The following is a 19,189-nucleotide window of genomic DNA, read 5'->3' as shown; positions in this document are numbered from 1 at the left end:
AGGTGAGCAAGTGAGCCATGTAGGGGTCTGGAGAGTGTTCCAGTAGAACAAGCAGCAAAGGTAAAGACCCTGGGGCAGGAGCCTGTCTGGTGTATTGCAGGAGCATCAGGGGGTCAGGGTCAGTAGGCAGGAGTGGGGTGATCAAAGATGAGAATAGCAGGAGAGGAAACCAGAGAGTAACTTACAGAGGGACCGGGTTGTCCAGGGCCTATGGGCTGTTGTAAGACAGCGAAATGGGGACACATTTGAGGGTTTCAAGCAGAAAAGTGTCATGAGCTGACCCATCTTTTGGCTTTTTTTTTTTTTTTTGAGATGGGGTCTCACTATGTTGCCCAGGCTGGGTGCAGTGGCTATTCACAGGTGCTGTCACAGCACCCTACAGCCTCAAACTCCCAGAGTCAAGTGACCCACGTCAGCCTCCTCAGTAGCTGGGACTACAGGCATGAGCTACACCCGGCAGCTGACTTCTGTTTGTAACAGGATCCCAAGCTGCTGTGTCGGATATAGACTGCAGGGGGTAAGGGTGGAAGCAGAAGGACCACTAAGGAGCTAGTGTGACAATCCCGGGGAGAGGTAATAGTGTCTCGGGTCACAGTGGCGTCAGGGGTGCAGGCTGTGCTGTACCATGATTCAAAAAAGGGACGGACAGGATGTCTTTGAAGATCTCTTCTAACCTGATAGCCTCCACTTCTCCAAGGCCACAGATCTGGGCAGAATGCCAACTTATTGGGCCCGCTCCCCCAACAGGAGTTACCTCTTGACTGTCCTATCATGGGGTACGTTGAGCCTTCCTATTCTCAGATGCCCATGGTACTTTTGGGGAGGTGGGGCAATGATGAATTGGGAGGGCTGTCACGGGTGTTCTGGGTGCTGGGTGGCAGTGGAGGACTTGAAGTGGCTCTGCTGAGAGGCAGTGGGTGGGTCAGGGCCCCTGCTAGACTGTGGTCACACCACCAGTGCCTGTGTGGATGTCCCTGCTGCTGGTGGGCAATGAGGAGAGTCCCACTTAACTGTTCCGGTGTCCATACGACTAAAAGGGAATTGAGGGCCAGCCGCCATGGCTCACACCTGTAATCCCAGCACTTTGGGAGGTTAAGGCGGGCAGCTTGCTTGAGCTCAGGAGTTCGAGACCAGCCTGGGCAACATGGCGAAACACCATCTCTACAAAAAATCGTAAAATTAGCCAGGCATGGTGGCACACACCTGTAGTCCCAGCTACTCAGGAGGCTAAGGCAGGAGAATTGTTTGAGCCCAGGAGGTTGAGGCTGTGTGAACTATGATCATGCCACTGCTCTCCAGCCTGGGTGAAAAAGCAAGACCCTGTCTCAAAAGAAAACCCCAAAAAACAGGAGTTGAGGGCATGTGAATTCTCTATTGGTACTAATGGTTCTTGGTTGGAATCATTCATACACCCACTTCTGCTGCGGAAGTTCCCGGATGTAGAGGCGATTACTAAGAGCCGGTGTGTGTTGGGGGCTTCCCTCCTGGCTGCCGGGCACTGTGTCAGGCCCTTGCCTTCCTCAGTCTGGAGCACCAGCTCTCCAGCGGAGGCCTCATCCTTCCGCCTTGTCCAGACAAGGAAGAAGGAAGGCAAGGCCCTGCAAGGTGAAGGGACTTCCTGGAAAGCAGAGGCTGCTGAGCCCGGCTGGTGTTGGAGCCCAAGCCTGTGAGTCCCACCCTGCCCCTACCACCATGCAGCGCTCCTCAACAAAGACGGCTACTTAATCCAAGGTCATCATCAGTGGATCCGAGGCTGCAGCCTGATGACAGTATCAGTCACAAGGGTGGCAGGCAGGCCCCACTGGCCTCTGGGGTCATGAGAGCTTGCTGAGTTTTCCACCCAGACCCTTTGTGTCTGTGTCTGGGCCTCTGGGGACACCGGACTGACCTGGCTCAGAGCAAGGTGGTAACTGCGGGTGGGGTTGCTTCTGATCTGAAAGGAGCCTGCCTCTGCCCTCCTTGGGAACAACGAGGGCCAGTGAGGGGCCACTCAGGGTGGAATGCCTGAGCAAAGGCCGCCCTCCTCTCACCCATCCCTGTCCTACCAGAGCTGCTGTTGAGTTTTGCAAAAGGCATTTGCTTTAGAAAGAGATGCTACAGGCCGGGCGCGGTGGCTGAAGCCTGTAATCCCAGCACTTTGGGAGGCCGAGACGGGCGGATCACAAGGTCAGGAGATCAAGACCATCCTGGCTAACACGGTGAAACCCCGTCTCTACTAAAAAATACAAAAAACTAGCCGGGCGAGGTGGCGGGCACCTGTAGTCCCAGCTACTCGGGAGGCTGAGGCAGGAGAATGGTGTAAACCCGGGAGGCGGAGCTTGCAGTGAGCTGAGATCCGGCCACTGCACTCCAGCCTGGGCGACAGAGCGAGACTCCATCTCAAAAAAAAAAAAAAAAAAAAGACATGCTACATACGAGTATGGTGGCTTATACGTGTAATCCCAGCACTTTGGGAGGCCAAGGTGGAAGGATCACTTGAGCCCAGGAGCTTGAGACCAGCCTGGGCAACATGGTGAGACCCTTTCTCTAGAAAACAAAATTTTTTTTTAAATTAAAAAACAAAACAAAAAAAAGATGCTGCAAAAGCGAAGCCCCTGAGGGGCTGACTTAACGGCTGGCCGCCCTCTGGATAGGCCTCGCCTCAGCTGCCCACCCTGTGGGTCAGTAAGCGAGACACCGTCACTCTGACTACAGCAGCCTGAAAGCAGGAGTGGGCCAGGGCTAGTTAGAGGAGCTCTCTGTGGTCTGCTTGAGTGAGGAAGACGACACCATTGTTCATTTCCCTTTTGGAAAGGGTCTATCTATGTCCTTTGTCCCTTCTTCTCTTAGTGTCCTCACGTGTTCTTGACACTGTATTTATCGTGTCGCAAATACATTAGTATGATAAATATTTCCCCCAGTTTGCCATTTGCTTTTTTAATGTTTTGATTTTGAAATGTACGCTTTATTTTTTATGTTACATATGTCGAGCTTTTTCCTTTTGATTTTTTCCCATTGCTTTAATGCTTAAAAATCCATTCTTATCTTGAGATGAAATGTAATTAATCTGTATTGTGTTTCAGTTTTTCCTAGTGTTATTCTTTATTTATTTTGTATTTTACAATAGTCAATATCATGTTTCCTCAGCGCCACCTCCTCCAGCCCCACCTCCTCCAGCCCCACTGCCACCTTTCATGCCTCAACATCTGTTTTCGATTTTTCCTCTCTTCTTAAGTCCTAGCACGCTGCCTCACGCCTCCATCCTCGTCCCCTCCTCGGACACCAAGGGCCTCTCACAAACCCTCCTGACCCCTCCCGGCATTTGCAGTCAGAAGAACCACACACGTGGCTGGCTCCGGGTGTCCGAGTCTGGTGGAGCCGAGTGTTTTTCTTGTTGCTTCTCAGGGACTAGAATCGTCCGCTTAAGATTCTGCATGTCCATACTTGGAAAGTCATTTACATAAATAGGTCATTGATTGGAAGACTCCCCCCTCCTCTGTCCTTGAACTAAAGGCCCCTCGAATAGCCGGCGGTTGCTGTTGTTTTAGATGTCATAGCCCATTTCTGTTCATCTCTCTTCTAATGTCAGGTCTCCTTTGCTTTCAGGACGACGTTTTCTGCTCCCTGTCATCTTTGGTGGGAGTGCCAATCACAGCACCTCACCCTGTCCTTCCACTCACCGGGACAGACACACAACACTAGCTAGGCCAACTGGCATCTTCCCTGGGATGCTGCTTCAAGAAGGCGCAAAAGGACCCCACTTGCTTTTAGAGCTGTGGCTCTAGAGGACTCTCAGTTAGACCTACTGGGGTCATCATCCCCATCACAGAAAGCCCTTGTACCTGAAGTGAGGGTGAGCCCAACACAGAAGGAAGCTGAGCTGAGAGACAAGAGCAAGAGAAGCCAAGAAAAATATCTGGAGCACCTGGATCCAGCCTCACCTGCATCCTACAATCCTTGGGCTTCCTCCTACATGAGCCAATACAGTACCTTTTAATTTGAGCCTGCTTTATGACAGGTTTTTGCTAAAGAATCCTGATTCACCTCTGCATTGTGATGCTTTGGACTTCATTGCCTGCCCGCCTGTAAAACTCCTAAGATGTCAAAGCTGAAAGGGGCTTTAGAGACCACAGTCTCATCCTACAGTTGGTGAAACGAGGGAAAGAACTTGTCCAAGGTCACGTGGTGCATCGTTTCCTGCCCAGCAGCAAGGAAAAGAGCTTGAACTCACTGCCCAGCAGCCCGGACGGTGCTGTGGCCTCTGCGATGGCATTGCAGTGCTTAGTGGCTATTGATCTGTTGTTTTGGATGTGTTACCCAGACAGGACTGCCACTGCCACACGAGCGCATGTGCAGCCCAGGGAGAGCTCTAGGGCGGGACCAGAGCGGGGGTGGGGAGGGCATCGTTGCTGCTGCTTCAGCCCCTGTCGGGAGAGAATGAGAAAATGGTGGTGAACAAGACCTTGCTGATACTCACTGTGGGCCATGTGCCATGTTAAATGGGCACAGTAGCTTTACATTCGTTCTTCTCAGCCTTGCAGCGTCCCTATGAAGTAGGTGCTATGGGAATCCCTGTTTTGTCAGTGGGAAAACAGGAACTTCCTAGTGGTCACACTGCGATTGAGCCACACGCTTGGACTAACCGGGGTCAGCCTGACTCCAGAGCCTGACTCTTGCACCAAGGAGGGGCAAAATCAGGCAGGCCACATGGATGAGTAGAGGCCCACGTGAGGACTGTGGGAGAGCGTGCCTCGGCTCCCCAGCTCTGGCCCAGGGCAGCCAATTCAAGGCAGACTTGTCAGAGCTTCCAGTTTTTCAAGAGAAGCCGGAAATCTGGACTTTTATGTGAAATATCTCTATTTTTAAATGTTGGCAAAGAAATTCAGATTTAAAAAAAAAGCACACACACACACTGTGCAAGGCAACCCAAACCACATTTGCAAGCCAGTGGATTGCAGCTTTTCGACTTTACTATATTCTTTCTGTGGCTGCAGGAAGCTGTTGTAACCCACAGGACTCTGTCCGTCACCTGGCAGGAGAGCGGACCTACCTGGATGTGGTTAGGATGCCACCCTGCCCTGCTCACACTCACTCATTTCTGAGTGTGTGTCAGAGGCCAGCCAATGCCAGAAGTAGAGGTTGGGCGGGGCGGGTGGTAGGGCACGTGTGCTTGCTGGGGAGGGCCAGGAGCATAGAAGAAGCCTCCTTATCCAATGTTACAGGTGAGGAAATTGAGACCAAGCGAGGCCATATAAACAGCTGGGTCCCCGGCGACACATGGAAAGAGCTGCTGGGACCGGGTCCAAGGTCTTCCCGAACCGTAAGTATGGTCCTCTGAGCACACATTACCCTGCTGTTGGCCTTTTGGCTGGTAGAGGAGACACCTGGATTCTGGGATGTGGCAGAGCCCAGCCTTGCCCATGATAAGGATAATAAGGAAGTCACTGAAACCGTGAGCCCCAGTTTCTCCATCTGTAAAATGGGCATGTCCTCTGTAAAACAGAGGCATTGGCTCTGCCCCCACGCCCATGTAAAACTATGGCCCCCAGGCCCAGAGGGGTAGAGCGTGGCAGACTCCTCACCTCCAGGAGCAGGGCACTGAGCCAAAGATACCTGCAGCCCCCTCTGCGGTGCCTCTGGGGCTGGGACTGTTCTGGGCACGCGCTGAGTTATGGTGACACATCCAGAGCTGAGTCTGTCTCTCCCGCCTGCCCAGTCCTCTGGGAAAGGAGTGGGGGTCAGGAAGGTGAGGGGGGCTTCATTTCCAGGTCACCATCCTCAGGCCTGGGCCTGACACAGAGGAGAATGAGCGGGAGGGTGGATGAACAGCATCCTAACAGTAGTTCTCGTCCACACCCTGCACCCGTGTGCCAAGCTCTTAGTTTACGCCATGCTTCATCCCAACGGAGTCTTGTGCTGTGGGGGGAGCTGCAGCCCTGCCCTCATCCATTCACCATGCATGCACCCCTGCTTTTCAGGAGGTGGCTCCCAACTCTCCCCAGGGCTCAGAGTTGTCCCCGAGACCCTGACCCAGGCCCAGTCAGGGCAGCCATCCCCAGATTTCCTTGGCACACTGGGTGTCAGCTACCTCCCCCCATCCTTGGCCTGGTGGGACCTGGGGGCTCTCAGCTACCCAGGCAGGAGATCAGCCCCCAGCAGAACGGCCCTACCTTAGCCTCTCTGTGTCTTTGAGGGTTCTCAGCGCTTTACCTGGCCTCAGAAACTACCTCTCAGCCTGAGGGTCCCCACAAGGCTTTGGACTGATGCCCCCTGCCTCAGCTTGACTGATCGAGGTTGAGCCTCAGGGCCCTCAGAGGGCAGGGCTGAGACCCATAGGGTGAAGCCACAGGAGGCAGATGGAAAACCTTAGTGTGAGGTACAACTTACCATCAAAGCTGCCTACAATGGAATGGGCTCTTTTTAAGAGGTAAGTTTTCTGTTCCCAGAGATTTGAAAGTAAAACTTGCAGCCGATGGGGCTAACACACATCTGCTAGGACAGTAGCCTCACTAAATGACTGAGGTTCCCTTCCAGTTCTTAGACCACGAATCTCCTTTGTAGGGTTTTTCTCCCCAGTCCACCCCCTAAGACAGACACAGGCCTTCGCAGGCCTGATTCAGGGTGGAGGAAGGGGAGTCCCAGGTTGAAGGCGAGTTGTTTGCAACCCACGGCTGGGCTCAGGAGCAGGGACGCTGCAACCCAGCTGCTTTTCTGCAGGGCCTTCACCTGTCCTGCAAGGACCAAGGCCAAGGCTGCTATGAGCCCCCCATCTGACCCAAGAGGTTCCCACAATGGTCCTGGGTGGTGGGTCCGGCCACTGGGTAGGTGTGGGAGCTGGGGGTTGCAGGTTCAACTTGGCGAAATGTCAGTACACCCACGGGGTCAGGCAGCTTTTCAGGGGCCCAAGGCCATGGAGCTCCAAAGGAGGGCAGCAGGGAGCACGCAGAGAACCATCCCCACCCAGCTCTTCTCCCACAGGCTCCACGGATCACACTCTGTCTCTCTCACACGCTCCAGGAGAGACACGGCAGCACACACACAGGCAGACACAACCAGCACCCACATCCGAGCGCTCACACACATCAGACGCGTGCGCGTCGTGCAGAGACGCCCACATGGAGACACAGATACACACCCTCCCGGAGTCACACAGACGACACCCACGTGCACGCGGGCACAAACACAGGCCCTGCCTACTTCCGAACCAACTCCACCTCCAGCATGGCCACCCTGGCTGGGGAAGGTAGGCCGGCCGGGTGGGTGCCCTGGATCAGCCTCCTTGCCCTGGGAGTCCTGATCATCTGGAAGCCATGGCCTACCCTGCCCATTGGAGGTCTGCAGGGCCAGGGGCTGCCCGGAGGCAACACAGTAGTTCAGCAGCGCCCTGGGGTCAGCTGATCTGGGTCAGGTCTCAGCTTTCCCACCTTCTGGCTCTGTGACCTGGGCAAGTCACTGGACCTCGCTGAGCTTCAGCTTCCTCATCTGGAAAATGGGTATAACATAGTGCCAACCCTTGAGTCCTGTGATCTCTGTAGCCCCCAGGCCTGGAATATCCTAGATGTTCAGTAAACAGAGACTGTTGCTGTCGCCCCAGGGCGAGGGCTCCTTTGGCAAATGGCCACTCACCCATTGCAGACTGGCATTTGGTGAGTGCACCATATTGGTGAGCTATTATTTTCATGTCTACTTCGGGGGGCTACCTGGGGTCTGAACTTCACTTGTAGGGACCCAGGATGTAGGCCTCCATGTCCAGACTGGCAAAGAGAACCCCATTCCTCTGGCAAAGACAGGGCTGAGCTAGGTAGTCTTAAACAATAAGCAGCCACTCAGCTAGAACTTTGACTGGAATATTCACAGCGTAATGCCATAGCATTCCAGAACCACAGCTGCAAAAACCAGAGGCTCTTGCCAGTGTGTTTCAGGCTCTCAAAGATCTTGAAGCACAAATCTCAGAATGTCAGAGCTGTAGAGGCCTTGGAGACATCTAGTTCAGCTGTCTTGTTCCTAAGATGGAATCCCAGAGTCCATTCCAGACCAGTGTGACAGAAATTGGAAACAGAGGCCCAGAGAGGGGGAGCGACTGAGCAAAGTTGCACAGTGAGTTAGTGGAAGTGTCGAGACCAGACCCCTGGTCCCGGCTTTGTAGCAAGTTTAGATTCAGCCCCTCTATGGAGACCCGGAGGAAGGAAGGCAGAAGAAGAAACATTCGGGCCAAAGTGAGGATTTTCTGGAGAACTGTTTTTGAAAAATCAAACCAAAAAGAAAAATGGGAAAAAGGTGCTGGCTTCCCCTTATTTTCTGCCTGTCTTCCTCTGGACACTCGCTCTCTGCAGCTCTCAGCCGTTCCAGCTCTGCTCACAAGCTGCTTCCAGCCTCCCACGGGCTTCCTAAAATGGTCTCTGCAAGCTAATTCCAGAGGGTGAATGGCAGAGAGCAGGCCTGCAGGGAGGGGGGGGGTGCACTTCCTTAGCCGACGCAGGTGCAGACAGACTCCACATCAGTGTTGCACCGGCTGTCCCCAGCTCCAACCCCCTCCCCAGGTGCTTCCATGGCCCCCAGCTGCTGGGACCAGGGGGCCCAGCTTTCCCCTCTCACTGCCTGACCTCTTGGAATAGGTTATTTTTCCTTCTTAAATAATTAATTTTTAAAATTTTGTAATAATACGTATTTATCATCGAATAATCAGGAAAGTATAAAGAAGAAAATTAAGATCACCTGTAATCAGCTCCTCTAAATGAAACAACCATTAGCAATTAAGCATATATCCTTCCAGTCTTAGGACTCAGCACATATTACAGAGGGGCTGATTCAGTACATAATGTTCTAAATCCTGTTCTTTCCTTCCAATCGTATATTCACAAGCATCTTTCTAGTCAACAGTTGCACTTCCACAGCATGATTTTTAGTGGCTGCATGGCACCTTGCATATGACTACACCACGCTTTACTCAGCCAATCCCCAATGCCCAGCATTTTAGCTTGTGTCCATTTCTCCCCTATGAGAAACAGTACATGGTTTATTCTTGTAGTTACATCTTTGTAATCAACCTAGTTATTTCCGTAGGACAACTTCCTGGAATTGGAATTACTGGCCAAAGGGTTTATACTTTTTTAAAAAGATAAAATGCAAAATTATAATACTGTCCTGTCTTCCTATAATGAATGTGTAATAATTAGGTAATAAATAAAAATTAGAAAATATAGATAAGGAAAAATACGAGAAAAAAAATCATAACTTTCCCCAAATCTGACTACCAAGATATGGTCAAGAATGCTGCTGGAAAGCATCTAGACTTTTTTGTATGTGTGTGTACACATATAATGGGATTATACTATACATGCTGTTTTGTAAAACTGATCATTTGTTCATGTCGATACATAAATTTACATTCACAGTATCACTTTTTTTTTTTTTTTTTTTTTAGAGACAGGGTCTCGCTGTGTCACCCAGACTGAAGTGCAGTGATTTAATCATAGCTTGCTGCAGCCTTGAACTCCTGGGCTCACACGATCCTCCCACCTCAGCCTCCAGAGTAGCTGAGACTACAGGAACACACCATCACACCTGGCTAATTAACAACAACAACAACAAAACTGTAGAGATGGAGTCTTTCTATATTGCCCAGGTTGGTCGTGAACTCCTAGCCTCAAGCAATCTCCCACTTTGGCCTCCTAAAATGTTGGCATTATAGGCGTGAGTCGCCACACCCGGCCCACGGCATCACTTTTATCTGCCACAGCGTATTTCATTCTGTGTTTATACCTTGGTATCACCACTGTCCTGTTTTGGGGAAGTAGGTTTCTGATTTTGCTCCAGTATAAATAGCTCTGTAATGAACATGCTTGGAAAGCAGCTTTGCTTCTTGTCCATATGCGTTCGTAGGCTCTGTAGTAGTGGAATTGCTGGGTCAAGGGTTTTTGTTGTTGTTCATTTGTTTGTTTTTTGTGTTTGTTTTTGCTGTTGATATCACATCGTTTCTGACCGGAAGTCTAAACAGCAAACCAGCACAGAGGCTCCACTGAGTTGCACGGACGTCTACAGGAAGGGCCCGGAATCTGTAGAACGAGGCAGGAGCTTGTGCTGCATTTGCTGCTCTCCAGGCTGATTGCTTAGAGAAAGGCCTTGGCCTTGAATGGGGCCTTTGCCCAGGAAGGCTCCTCTGTGCCCAGGAAGCCGGGATCAAAACTAGCCCCCCCCACCGGAAGCCATGAGCACACAAGCCGGTTCCTGCTGGCTCTCCCCCGCCCACTTCCTGCAAACCCAATACCTCACGTGCCCTCTTCCTGTCTCTAGATCCCACTCACCTGAGACCATGCACAGCGGGAGAATGAATGTGAGGTGTTACAAAGTCCTCATTGTTCTGAGGAGGGGAGAGATGCAGCCAGGGTAGGCGGCCTCGAGACTGGGCAGGTGTGAGCCCGGGCGGTGAGTCTCAGAGGCGCATGGAGGGTCCGCCTGGAGAGGACAGAATGCAGGGCCAACCCACAGGACGAGACCCAGAGCAGGAAGGGCCTGGAGCCTGCAGAGGGCAACAAGGGGAACAGGCCCGGGGTAGGACAGGGAGGGCCTGCCCAGAGCTTCCGAGGGCACTGACGGCCAGGCCGGCCTGGACACCGTCTCGTCTCTCTCCATCACTGTGCTGCTCTGCTCTCTGGGATCTCAGTTAATTCAGAGTTGGGAAAGGAAAGATCCATCTTAGGAAAAGGTGAGCTGAGAACTAACCAGAAAGACAGGGAGGGAGCGGGCGAGGAAGGGAGAGAGGGAGATAGGAAGAAACAGAGAAGGGAGGAGAGCCCACCACCCTAAAGAGGAAGCCACGCCATCCAGGCCTCCTGACTCCAGCACAGGTCTAAGTGAAGACCTTCCCCTGTGGTCAGCTCAGCAGTGGCTGCAAACCAGGCGTGGTGGCTCAGGTCTGTAATCCCAGCGCTTTGGGAGGCCAAGGCAAGCAGATTGCCTGAGGCCAGGAGTTTGAGACCAGCTTAGGCAACACAGTGAGACCCTGTCTCTACAAAAATATTTTTAAAAATTAGCCGGGTGTAGTGGTACGTGCCTGTAGTTCCAGGTACTCGGGAGACTGAAGTGGGAGGATCGCTTGACCCTGGAGTTAAAGTTTGCAATAAGCCATGATCACGCCACTGCACTCCAGCCTGCGTGACAGAGACCAAGTCTCAAAAATTAAAATAACAATAATAGTAAGAGACTGCAACAGACCTTCAAGCTGGGAGAGCAGGTTTTCAGGCAGCTCAGGACCACAATCCCGGTTCTAAAAAGTGCGTGCAGGCACGTCCGACAACGAGGCAGCCATGCAGGTCTGGGCGCCAGCTCAGAGAGGAGGGTCCCGCATTAGGCTCAGCCATTTCGGCTTCTTTCCACTCTTGCCCTGCATTGAATTCCCGTGTTTATTAATCCCCTCCAGAGCACAAGTGAACCCATCTTGTGAGATGAAGGAAAGCGTCAGGGCTGCCCGTTGCAAACCCAGTGTGGCGCAGTGCCCAGGCCGTGTGCAGTATACAGTATAGTATACTATATGTGCAGTATAGTATACAGGCCGTGTGCCTCGATACTATGGGCAGCTGCCGAGGAGACATCTCTTGGAGCAAAGTTTCTCTGCTCATCACCCCCCAACTTCCCTTTTTGTCACTTGATTCAGGTGGGGTTCACCTCTCCGTGGCCTCTCCTCTCTTTCCTTCCCCACCGCTGCACTCTGGGCCTGCTGGGAACGGAGGAGAGATGGGTGGGCCGTGGTGTGCTTCGCTCACAAACATCCACCCAGCGCCCAGGTGTGATTGGGGGAGGCTGGGTGGCCAATGACCTGTGAGCCTGTAGGCCACCCCCTTTCCCCCAGGGGACAGCTTCTGGGAGCCTGAGGTCGGGGGTCTTGGAGAAAGAACAGAAGCACACCCTTGGCTCCTTCAGGTTGGGGGTGGGTGGAGTGGAGAGCGGGGCTCTTGCCTGAACGGTCAAATCATAAAACTGTGAAGAGCTGGCCAGGCATGGTGGCTCAAGCCTGTAATCCCAGCACTGTGGGAGGCTGAGATGGGCGGATCACCTGAGATCAGTAGTTCGAGACCAGCCTGGCCAACATGGCGAAACTCCATCTCTACAAAAAATACAAAAATTAGCCAGGCGTGGTGGCACACTCCTGTAATCCCAGCTCCTCAGGAGACTGAGGTAGGAGAATCACTTGAACCCGGGGGGCAGAGGTTGCAGTGAGCCGAGATTGTGCCACTGCACTCCAGTCTGAGAGACAGAGCAAGATTCCATCTCAAACAAACAAACAAACAAACAAAAAACACAAAATACTATGATAAGCTGACATTTAAGCGCGCTCAGTACGTGCCTGGAACTGTCGAGTTAGTACCTTGCTTAGGTCATAGAAGGTGGGTACCGCCATCATCCCCACTTTTTAGATGGAGGAAACAAGGTGCAGAGGGTGAGTAACTGGCCCAAGATCTCACAACCAGCAGGTGGCAGAGCTGGATTTGGAGCCTGTGATTGTCCCACCCAGCCAAAGTCTAATCAGGCTTTCTGTCCTCCAAGCTCTGCGAAGCCATCCTTGGCTTCCCAGAACCTTTCTTTCCCTGGTCCGAGCTCCCAACCCACCCCCTATCTGGGCTCGAGAGAGGGAGTCTGGAAGCCACCCGGTCTCCATCCAGTAAGAACACGCTCCTGCCCACTGTAGCCCCGGTGCCTACACGAGTGCCTGCAATATAGTAGCTGCTCAATAAAGATTTGCTGACCAAGGGTCAGGGTCAGTGGCATGTGCCTGTAATCCCAGCTACACAGGAGGCTGAGGCAGGAGGATCACTTGAGCCCGGAAGTTCGAGACCATACATTGACACCCCATCTCAAAGGGGAAAAAAAAAAAAAAAAAGTTTGCTGAGCAAGCTCTGCCCTGTGTAGCTGGTGCTGGGACTCACAGTGGGCCTGCAACAGTCAGGAGAGAGGCCTGGAGCCAGGCTGCCCTCTCCAGTCCCAGCCGTGTGATGCTGGGTGAGTCACCGCGTACCTCTGGGCTGCACTTCTCTGCCTGTAGAGAGAGAGATGCCCCAGTGCCTGCCTCCCTTTGGGGGGCCCTGAACAAATGCTCCGTGGAGACATAGCTGCTGTTATTATTGCTGCCATTATCCAGGGACACCATCTGTATTCGGCCCTGGGGCTGGCAGAACGTGGTTCTCTCCCCCACTGCCCCTCTCCTGATGCTGATGGAAGCCTGCAGGGGTGTGGGGAGCCTGCCCTGGCCCAGGTCTTCTCCTCACCCGTGTCAGGAAAGAGACCCTGTCTGCATCTGTCCCCAGCCCCAGCCCCAGCCCAGCTGCTATTCTTAGTCCCTCCCCATTTTCCTCATCTCCAGGCATTTTCCCTCCTAAACTTGCTCTGCGTTTCCATAGGAACCAGGGGAGGGTGGAGATGGGGAGAGGGTCCTCCCCCACGGAAGGGAACTTCATTTGGGGCTCTTTGGGAGCGGCTGGCAGTGCCTGGTGGAACTTCCCCCACTGCGCCGCTCCCCTCCTCCCCAGACCCCACCTTGAACAGCCTGTTCCTCCAACCGTTATTTTTAATACATTTATCCTGCCGCTTAATTTATCCCGCATTGTGATCAGATTTAGCTGAGAGCGCTCCGCAGCCCGGCCTGCCTGCATATTCATGAGCCGGTTCATTCATGCCGCCCCCAGAATGCTGGGCAGTAGTGGGCAGCGCGCTGCCTGGTTCCCGGGTCCCACCTGCCACCAGGGCAACCGGGGGTCAGAGGTCAAGGGCGCAGGCTGCAGCCAGAGAGTGGTGTAGGGTACAGCACCTGTGGGTAGGGGGTGGGGGGTGTCCCTGGGTGGAGGCTCTGGAGCCAAACTGTGCTAACATCTTTCTCTGCCATTGCTGATAAAATCACTTCGCCTCTCAGTTTACTCATCTGCAAAAGGGGACAATAATGTCCCCTGCTCTGGGTCACTGGAAGATCGAACAAGAGAATATACATAAATGATCACAGTGGGTATTCAGTGTAGTTCCCTGTTGTCATTGGCGTTCCTACTGAGCAGTGACTCATCGTGGCTCTGGGTCCTGGAGAAGCGGGGTGGTGGGCTGGTGCACGGGTCTGCCCTGGCGATGAGGCTATGGGCTGTTTCTGTCCAGCCTTTGCTGACTGCTGATACGAGCTCCTCCCCTCAAGTGAGGGTCAGGAGGGCAGTTCCCAAAAGGCAGGTGGGGCCAGAGGATGCAGTCCGGTCTCTCAGGAAGGGCCCCTGGGATTGTCCAGGGTATGTAGCCCCCACCAGGGGCCAGCGGGGAGGCTGGGGCTCTGGAAGGAGGCAGGGCTCTAGACTCCAGGTTCTTCTGGCCCTTGGGAATTTCTAGGTCGGTTATTCCCTTCAGTTATTCGTTGTGTTATTTTACTGTTGCCAAGCCCGTTCTGGGCGCTGGGGATATTGCCCTGTTGTAGCTCGGGTGGACTACATCCCATCAGAGAGGTGAATCAGGCTACAGAGTGGTCAGGGCCTTCAGATGAGGCCAGATCAATTGCCTGGGGGTTCAGAAGGGGAGGAAATCATCCCAGCTGGGCATCCGGAAGGTTTCCTGTAGGAGGCAGCATTTAGGCTGAACCTTGAAAATGTGGCTGTAACAAGACTGGACGGAGTAAGATGGATACTTGAGGTCTAAGGGACAGCAAAGGCAAAGGCTGGGGATGGGAACACAGCTTGGGAGAGGCCAGCCAGGTGGAGGCTGGGAGACCCCTGAGCCCCAGGTGAGGGATCCCAACTTACATCAGCCATCCCCCGAGGTGGGAGCCAGAGGGGCCTTACCTCTGTCCCTCGCATGCGTGTACACACAGGGGCCACATTGCAGCTTGCTGGGGAAAAGAGAGGAGCTTCTGCCTGGGTCTCCTGATTAATCTATAATTAAATCAGCACAGACGCCACAGAACCATGTTGTCATTAGAGAGCTGGTGAGGGCAGACCGGGATTTCCTTGGGAACTGAGAGGCCTGCCAGTTGGCCGCAGCCCATGCCATGCACGGGTGGCCTTCAGGGGCAAGGGGCAGGCACGAGAGGCCAGAGCCTCAGCCACGAGTGAGAAAAACAGCAGCTCACTCTTGGCCATTTACAGTGTTCCCAACACTGTCTTGGTTAATCCTCATGACATGCCATGGGCTGGACCAAGCGGGGTATTATTATTTACTCGTATTTTACAGATGGAGAAACTGAGGTGTAGAGAGCCAAAGGATAAGCCAGCCTGGATCCATGGGTTTTGGAATCAGAAAATCGTGGGTACGAAATTCCGTTGCCAGCTATGTGCTCTCGGGCAGACTGCTTACCTTCTCTGTGCCTTAGTTTCTCCATCTGTGTATTGGGGACAAGACCTTATCACTTCAAAGCATTGCTTAAGGATTGAATAAGGCAACTCACACAAAGAACTTAGCACAGCGCTTGGTGCTTGGCAAACACTCATCAAACGCTGCTACTTAACACTTCGCTGTAACTGCTTCTCTCTTGTCCATCTTTCTTGCCAGAATATGGACTCCATGAGGATAGGGACTGTCTGTCTTGTTAATTTCATAGTGTTCAATAAATTACTAGTATGTGAGACAGCCTTTGGTAAGCTGCAAAGTGCTAAACCATTAGATACTATTTTCTCTATGTTCTACCTTGCTCTAAAAAGGATTCAAGGAGATAAGTATTAATATTATTATCTTTGTTATTATCACTGTTATGTACCAACTCTGTTACTCAGAGGTGGTTCTTCCTTAAATTAATATAGAAAAAAATCTAGGCCAGGTGTGGTGGCTCATACTTGTAATCCCAGCACTTTGGGAGGCCGAGGCGGGTGGATCATTTAAGGCCAGGAGTTTGAGACCAGCCTGGGCAACATGGTGAAGCCCCATCTCTACTAAAAATACAAAAAGTAGCCAGGTGTGGTGGTGTGTGCCTGTAATCCCAGTGCTGGTGGAGGCTGAGGCAGGAGAATCACTTGAACCTGGGAGATGAAGGTTGCAGTGAGCTGAGATCACACCACTGTACTCCAGCCTGGGTGACAGAGCAAGACTCTGTCTCAAACAAACAAACAAGAAAGAGAAAGAAAGAAGGAAGGAAGGAAGGGAGGAAGGAATGGAGGGAGGGAGGGAGGGAAAGAAAGAAAAAAGGAAAGGAAAGCAAAGGAAAAACAAAAAGTCTAGAAATAGTCAAGGAGCCTCAATTCATAGGTGGCCGCTAAGAGGTGAGGCAGAGACCGGCTTCTGGAGGGAACATCTAGAGACAGCTGCAGAAACCTCTGGGCCAACCAAGGAGCTACAGCCTGGGAAGCCCTGGAAGAACTCCTTGCTCTTGTAATTTGGGAGGCTCTGGATTTTCAGCAAGACCAGAGGGGCTGGAGCCTGCAGCCCACCTAAGAAGACTGGATCTAAGGAATCTGCCTTTGAAGAGTGAGAGGGCATTTGGGGATCATCGTTATCTCCGTGGCACAGTGGTTTCCACCCTCTCCGCTGGGATCTGAGGTTTCTTACACAAATAACTGTTAAAGTCCCAGATTCTCCAAATGAGTTACTTTAAATACGATCAATTAGAGCGGATACAAAGTTATCCCTGAGACAGTGTGGCCCCACGCACCTACATTTTTGAGTGGACAGTGAAGGACCAGAGCTGTCTGTTGTTCACAAAGCCTCTCTTGCCTGTGCCTCGAGCCCCTGAAGAATGACGACTGTTGGCTGTCCCTCACCTGTGGACATCACATTGTAGCACAGGCTGCTGTGTCCTGCCCGCATTCCCAGAGGTGCCGGCCGAGGGCTCCCTGTGACTCTCAGCCCGAGAGTCTGCGCAGAGCCTACTCCTCTAGAAGTGCCAAGACTCGATTCCCCCGGAGCTGCTCTCGAGCAAAGGGCCTGGGGGCTGGCCAGGAAGGACTTCCTTGACCCTCAGTGGGACAGTCACCCACAGTGGCGGCTCATGTCTCCACTTCCCTCCCTTTCCTGGCTCGTTCCCCTTGTCCCATGTAAACTACTTGCACCCAACTCCTCATCCCAGGATCTGTGCTTGGGGGAACGGAATCGCAGACACACTCCAAAATTACAGTTGCTTTATTGTCCTGCAGGAATTTCTGAGAGGTGTTCAAGTCTGTGGATGTGCCTGGGAGGGCATCCATCATGTGAGCTGTGAGGGCACCTGGGGCTTGGTTGGGCGGGGTTGGGGGAGCGGTGGTCAGTGGATCGTTCTGGCCAATAGAGGCTGACGATAAATCGAAAGCCTCACCTCAGTGCCTGGCAGGAGCAGGTGCAGACCCTGAACTGAGGACTCCGCTGAAGCAGGGAGGCACCTGATTTGTTTGGTAGTCACCAATTAAGCACCTACTGTATGCTGAGGATAAAACAGGTGAATGAGATAGCAACCATCCTCGTCCCTGGGGAGGTCTGAGTCCGTGGGGGAAGAGAGTCGTATCAATGCATGGATCAAGGTTAGAGACGAGTGAAGAAGAACTTCAGAGGCCTCTGGTAAATTCATCCATTCTTTTAAGGCATTTATTGAGTAATTATGGCTTATGAGGCACCGTGTTAGGCCTTGTGGATGAAAGAGATAGGCTATCATCATGCTCTACTCAGAAAGGAGACAAGGTAACATCTGACATTTACTAAGCTCCTACTACTGTGTGCCAGGCACTGAGTAGGGTGCTTTCCATAGTTTATCTCATTCCTTTTTGTTTGCTCGTTTTTGTTCTGTTTGTTTGTTTGTTTGTTTGTTTTGATCTCGCTCTGTCACCCAGGCTGGAGTACAGTGGTATGATCTCAGCTCACTGCAACCTCCACCTCCCAGGTTCAAGCGATTCTCATGCCTCAGTCTCCCAAGTAGCTGGGATTACAGATGTGTACCACCATACCCGGCTCATTTTTGTATTTTTAGTAGAGATGGGGTTTCACCATGTTGGCCAAGCTGGTCTTGAACTCCTGACCTCAGGTGGTCTGCCCACCTCAGCCTCCCAAAGTGCTGGGATTAGGTGTGAGCCACTGCGTCCAGCCTTGTTTTGTTTTTTTTTTGAGACAGGGTCTTGCTCTGTAGCCCAGGCCGGAGTGCAGTAGTGCAATCATAGCTCACTGTACCCTCCATCTCCTGGGCTCAAGCTATCCTCTCACCTCAGCCTCCCAAGTAGCTGAAACTACAGGCACGCACCACCACGTCCAGCTAATTTTTGTATTTTTTGTAGAGACGGGGTTTCACCATGTTGCTCAGGTTGGAATCTCATTTCTTATCACAACAAATCCATTATGAGGGTAGCTATTCTTATCTCCACACAGAGAAGAGGCCCTGAAAGGTGATGCAACTCACAAGACCACATGGCTGGGAAGTGGCAGAGCTGGGCTTCAACCTAGATCTGTCGGATTCCCAACCCCCCATACTATTTTTTCCCTCGAATCAGACCACAGTCTGTGGCTTTTGTCTTAAATACCCACTGAGTGAACCAGTTTTTAAAAGAACAAAACCTGGAAGCAAACCAGGCCAGGCTCAGATGGAGCTAGAACAAGCTTTTGCTGGGGTCAATCTCCCGCTCCGAGGCCCTGCCTCATCTACAGGGGGCCCAAGCCTGGTCTGTGACCCCTGTCTGTAGGGAATCCAGGACACCTGGAAGCTGACCTCATTTCACCCTAAAGAGTCAGGGAAGGGAGGCTCCGGAGAGGCCCTGCTCCCTGTGCCCAGTGGGTCTCCCCTGTGGACTGATATATGGTTCAGCAAAGCCCAGACCCTCCCTGCCACCTCCCCAAAGGTAGTCAAGGCAGGACCTGGCTGCTGATGGGAGGATGTTCCTGTTATTACTACAGGAAAAAAAATCAGCCTAAATCTTAGTGGCCTAAACTAACAATTTTGTTACGTTTACAGACTCTGTGGGTCAAGAATTTGGACAAGGCACAGTGGGGGCGTGAGCTCCATGATGTCCACTGTCTCACCTAGGAAGATTCAGTAGCTGTGGGTACCATGACAGCTGGCAGCTGGAATCATCTGAGGATCATCACCCACATGTCTGACGGTTGATGCTGGCTGTCAGGTAGGACTTCAGCTGGGCTGTCAGCTGCAACAGCTACCTGTGTGCTGTCTTTTCCTGTGGGCTAGTTTGGGCTTCCTCCCAGCATGGCGGCTGAGTTCTAAGGACAAGTTGGGTTCTAAGGGCTCTCTTCCCAAAAGAGGCAAGTAGAAGTTGAATCTCTTTTGCGACCTAACTTTGGAAATCACATA

The 19,189-nt window shown here is 52.4% G+C and overlaps 1 protein-coding gene across 2 annotated transcripts in view; it reads left to right on the top strand.

Annotated features, from left to right (window-relative positions):
• The window catches only part of LOC105496292 (AAR2 splicing factor), a 35,152-nt gene extending 25,353 nt beyond the window's left edge, over nt 1–9,799 (top strand). Inside the window, exons 4-5 of one of the 2 annotated variants that reach the window (XR_011613383.1) lie at nt 3,586–5,299; nt 9,404–9,799. Coding sequence is in view for 1 of the 2 variants with exons in the window: in XM_011766594.3 (XP_011764896.1) it covers nt 3,586–3,681 (96 nt within the window). In the remaining variant the exon portion in view is untranslated. Of the gene's footprint in view, nt 1–3,585; nt 9,316–9,403 lie in introns of those variants that run through there. The other variant, XM_011766594.3, reaches the window with a different exon arrangement.
• Nucleotides 9,800–19,189: the final 9,390 nt, after the last annotated feature.

The sequence above is a fragment of the Macaca nemestrina genome, chromosome 15 (genome assembly GCF_043159975.1).
Source record: "Macaca nemestrina isolate mMacNem1 chromosome 15, mMacNem.hap1, whole genome shotgun sequence".
NCBI classification, from domain to species: Eukaryota; Metazoa; Chordata; class Mammalia; order Primates; family Cercopithecidae; genus Macaca; species Macaca nemestrina.
This window is presented reverse-complemented; position numbering and strand designations above follow the sequence as displayed.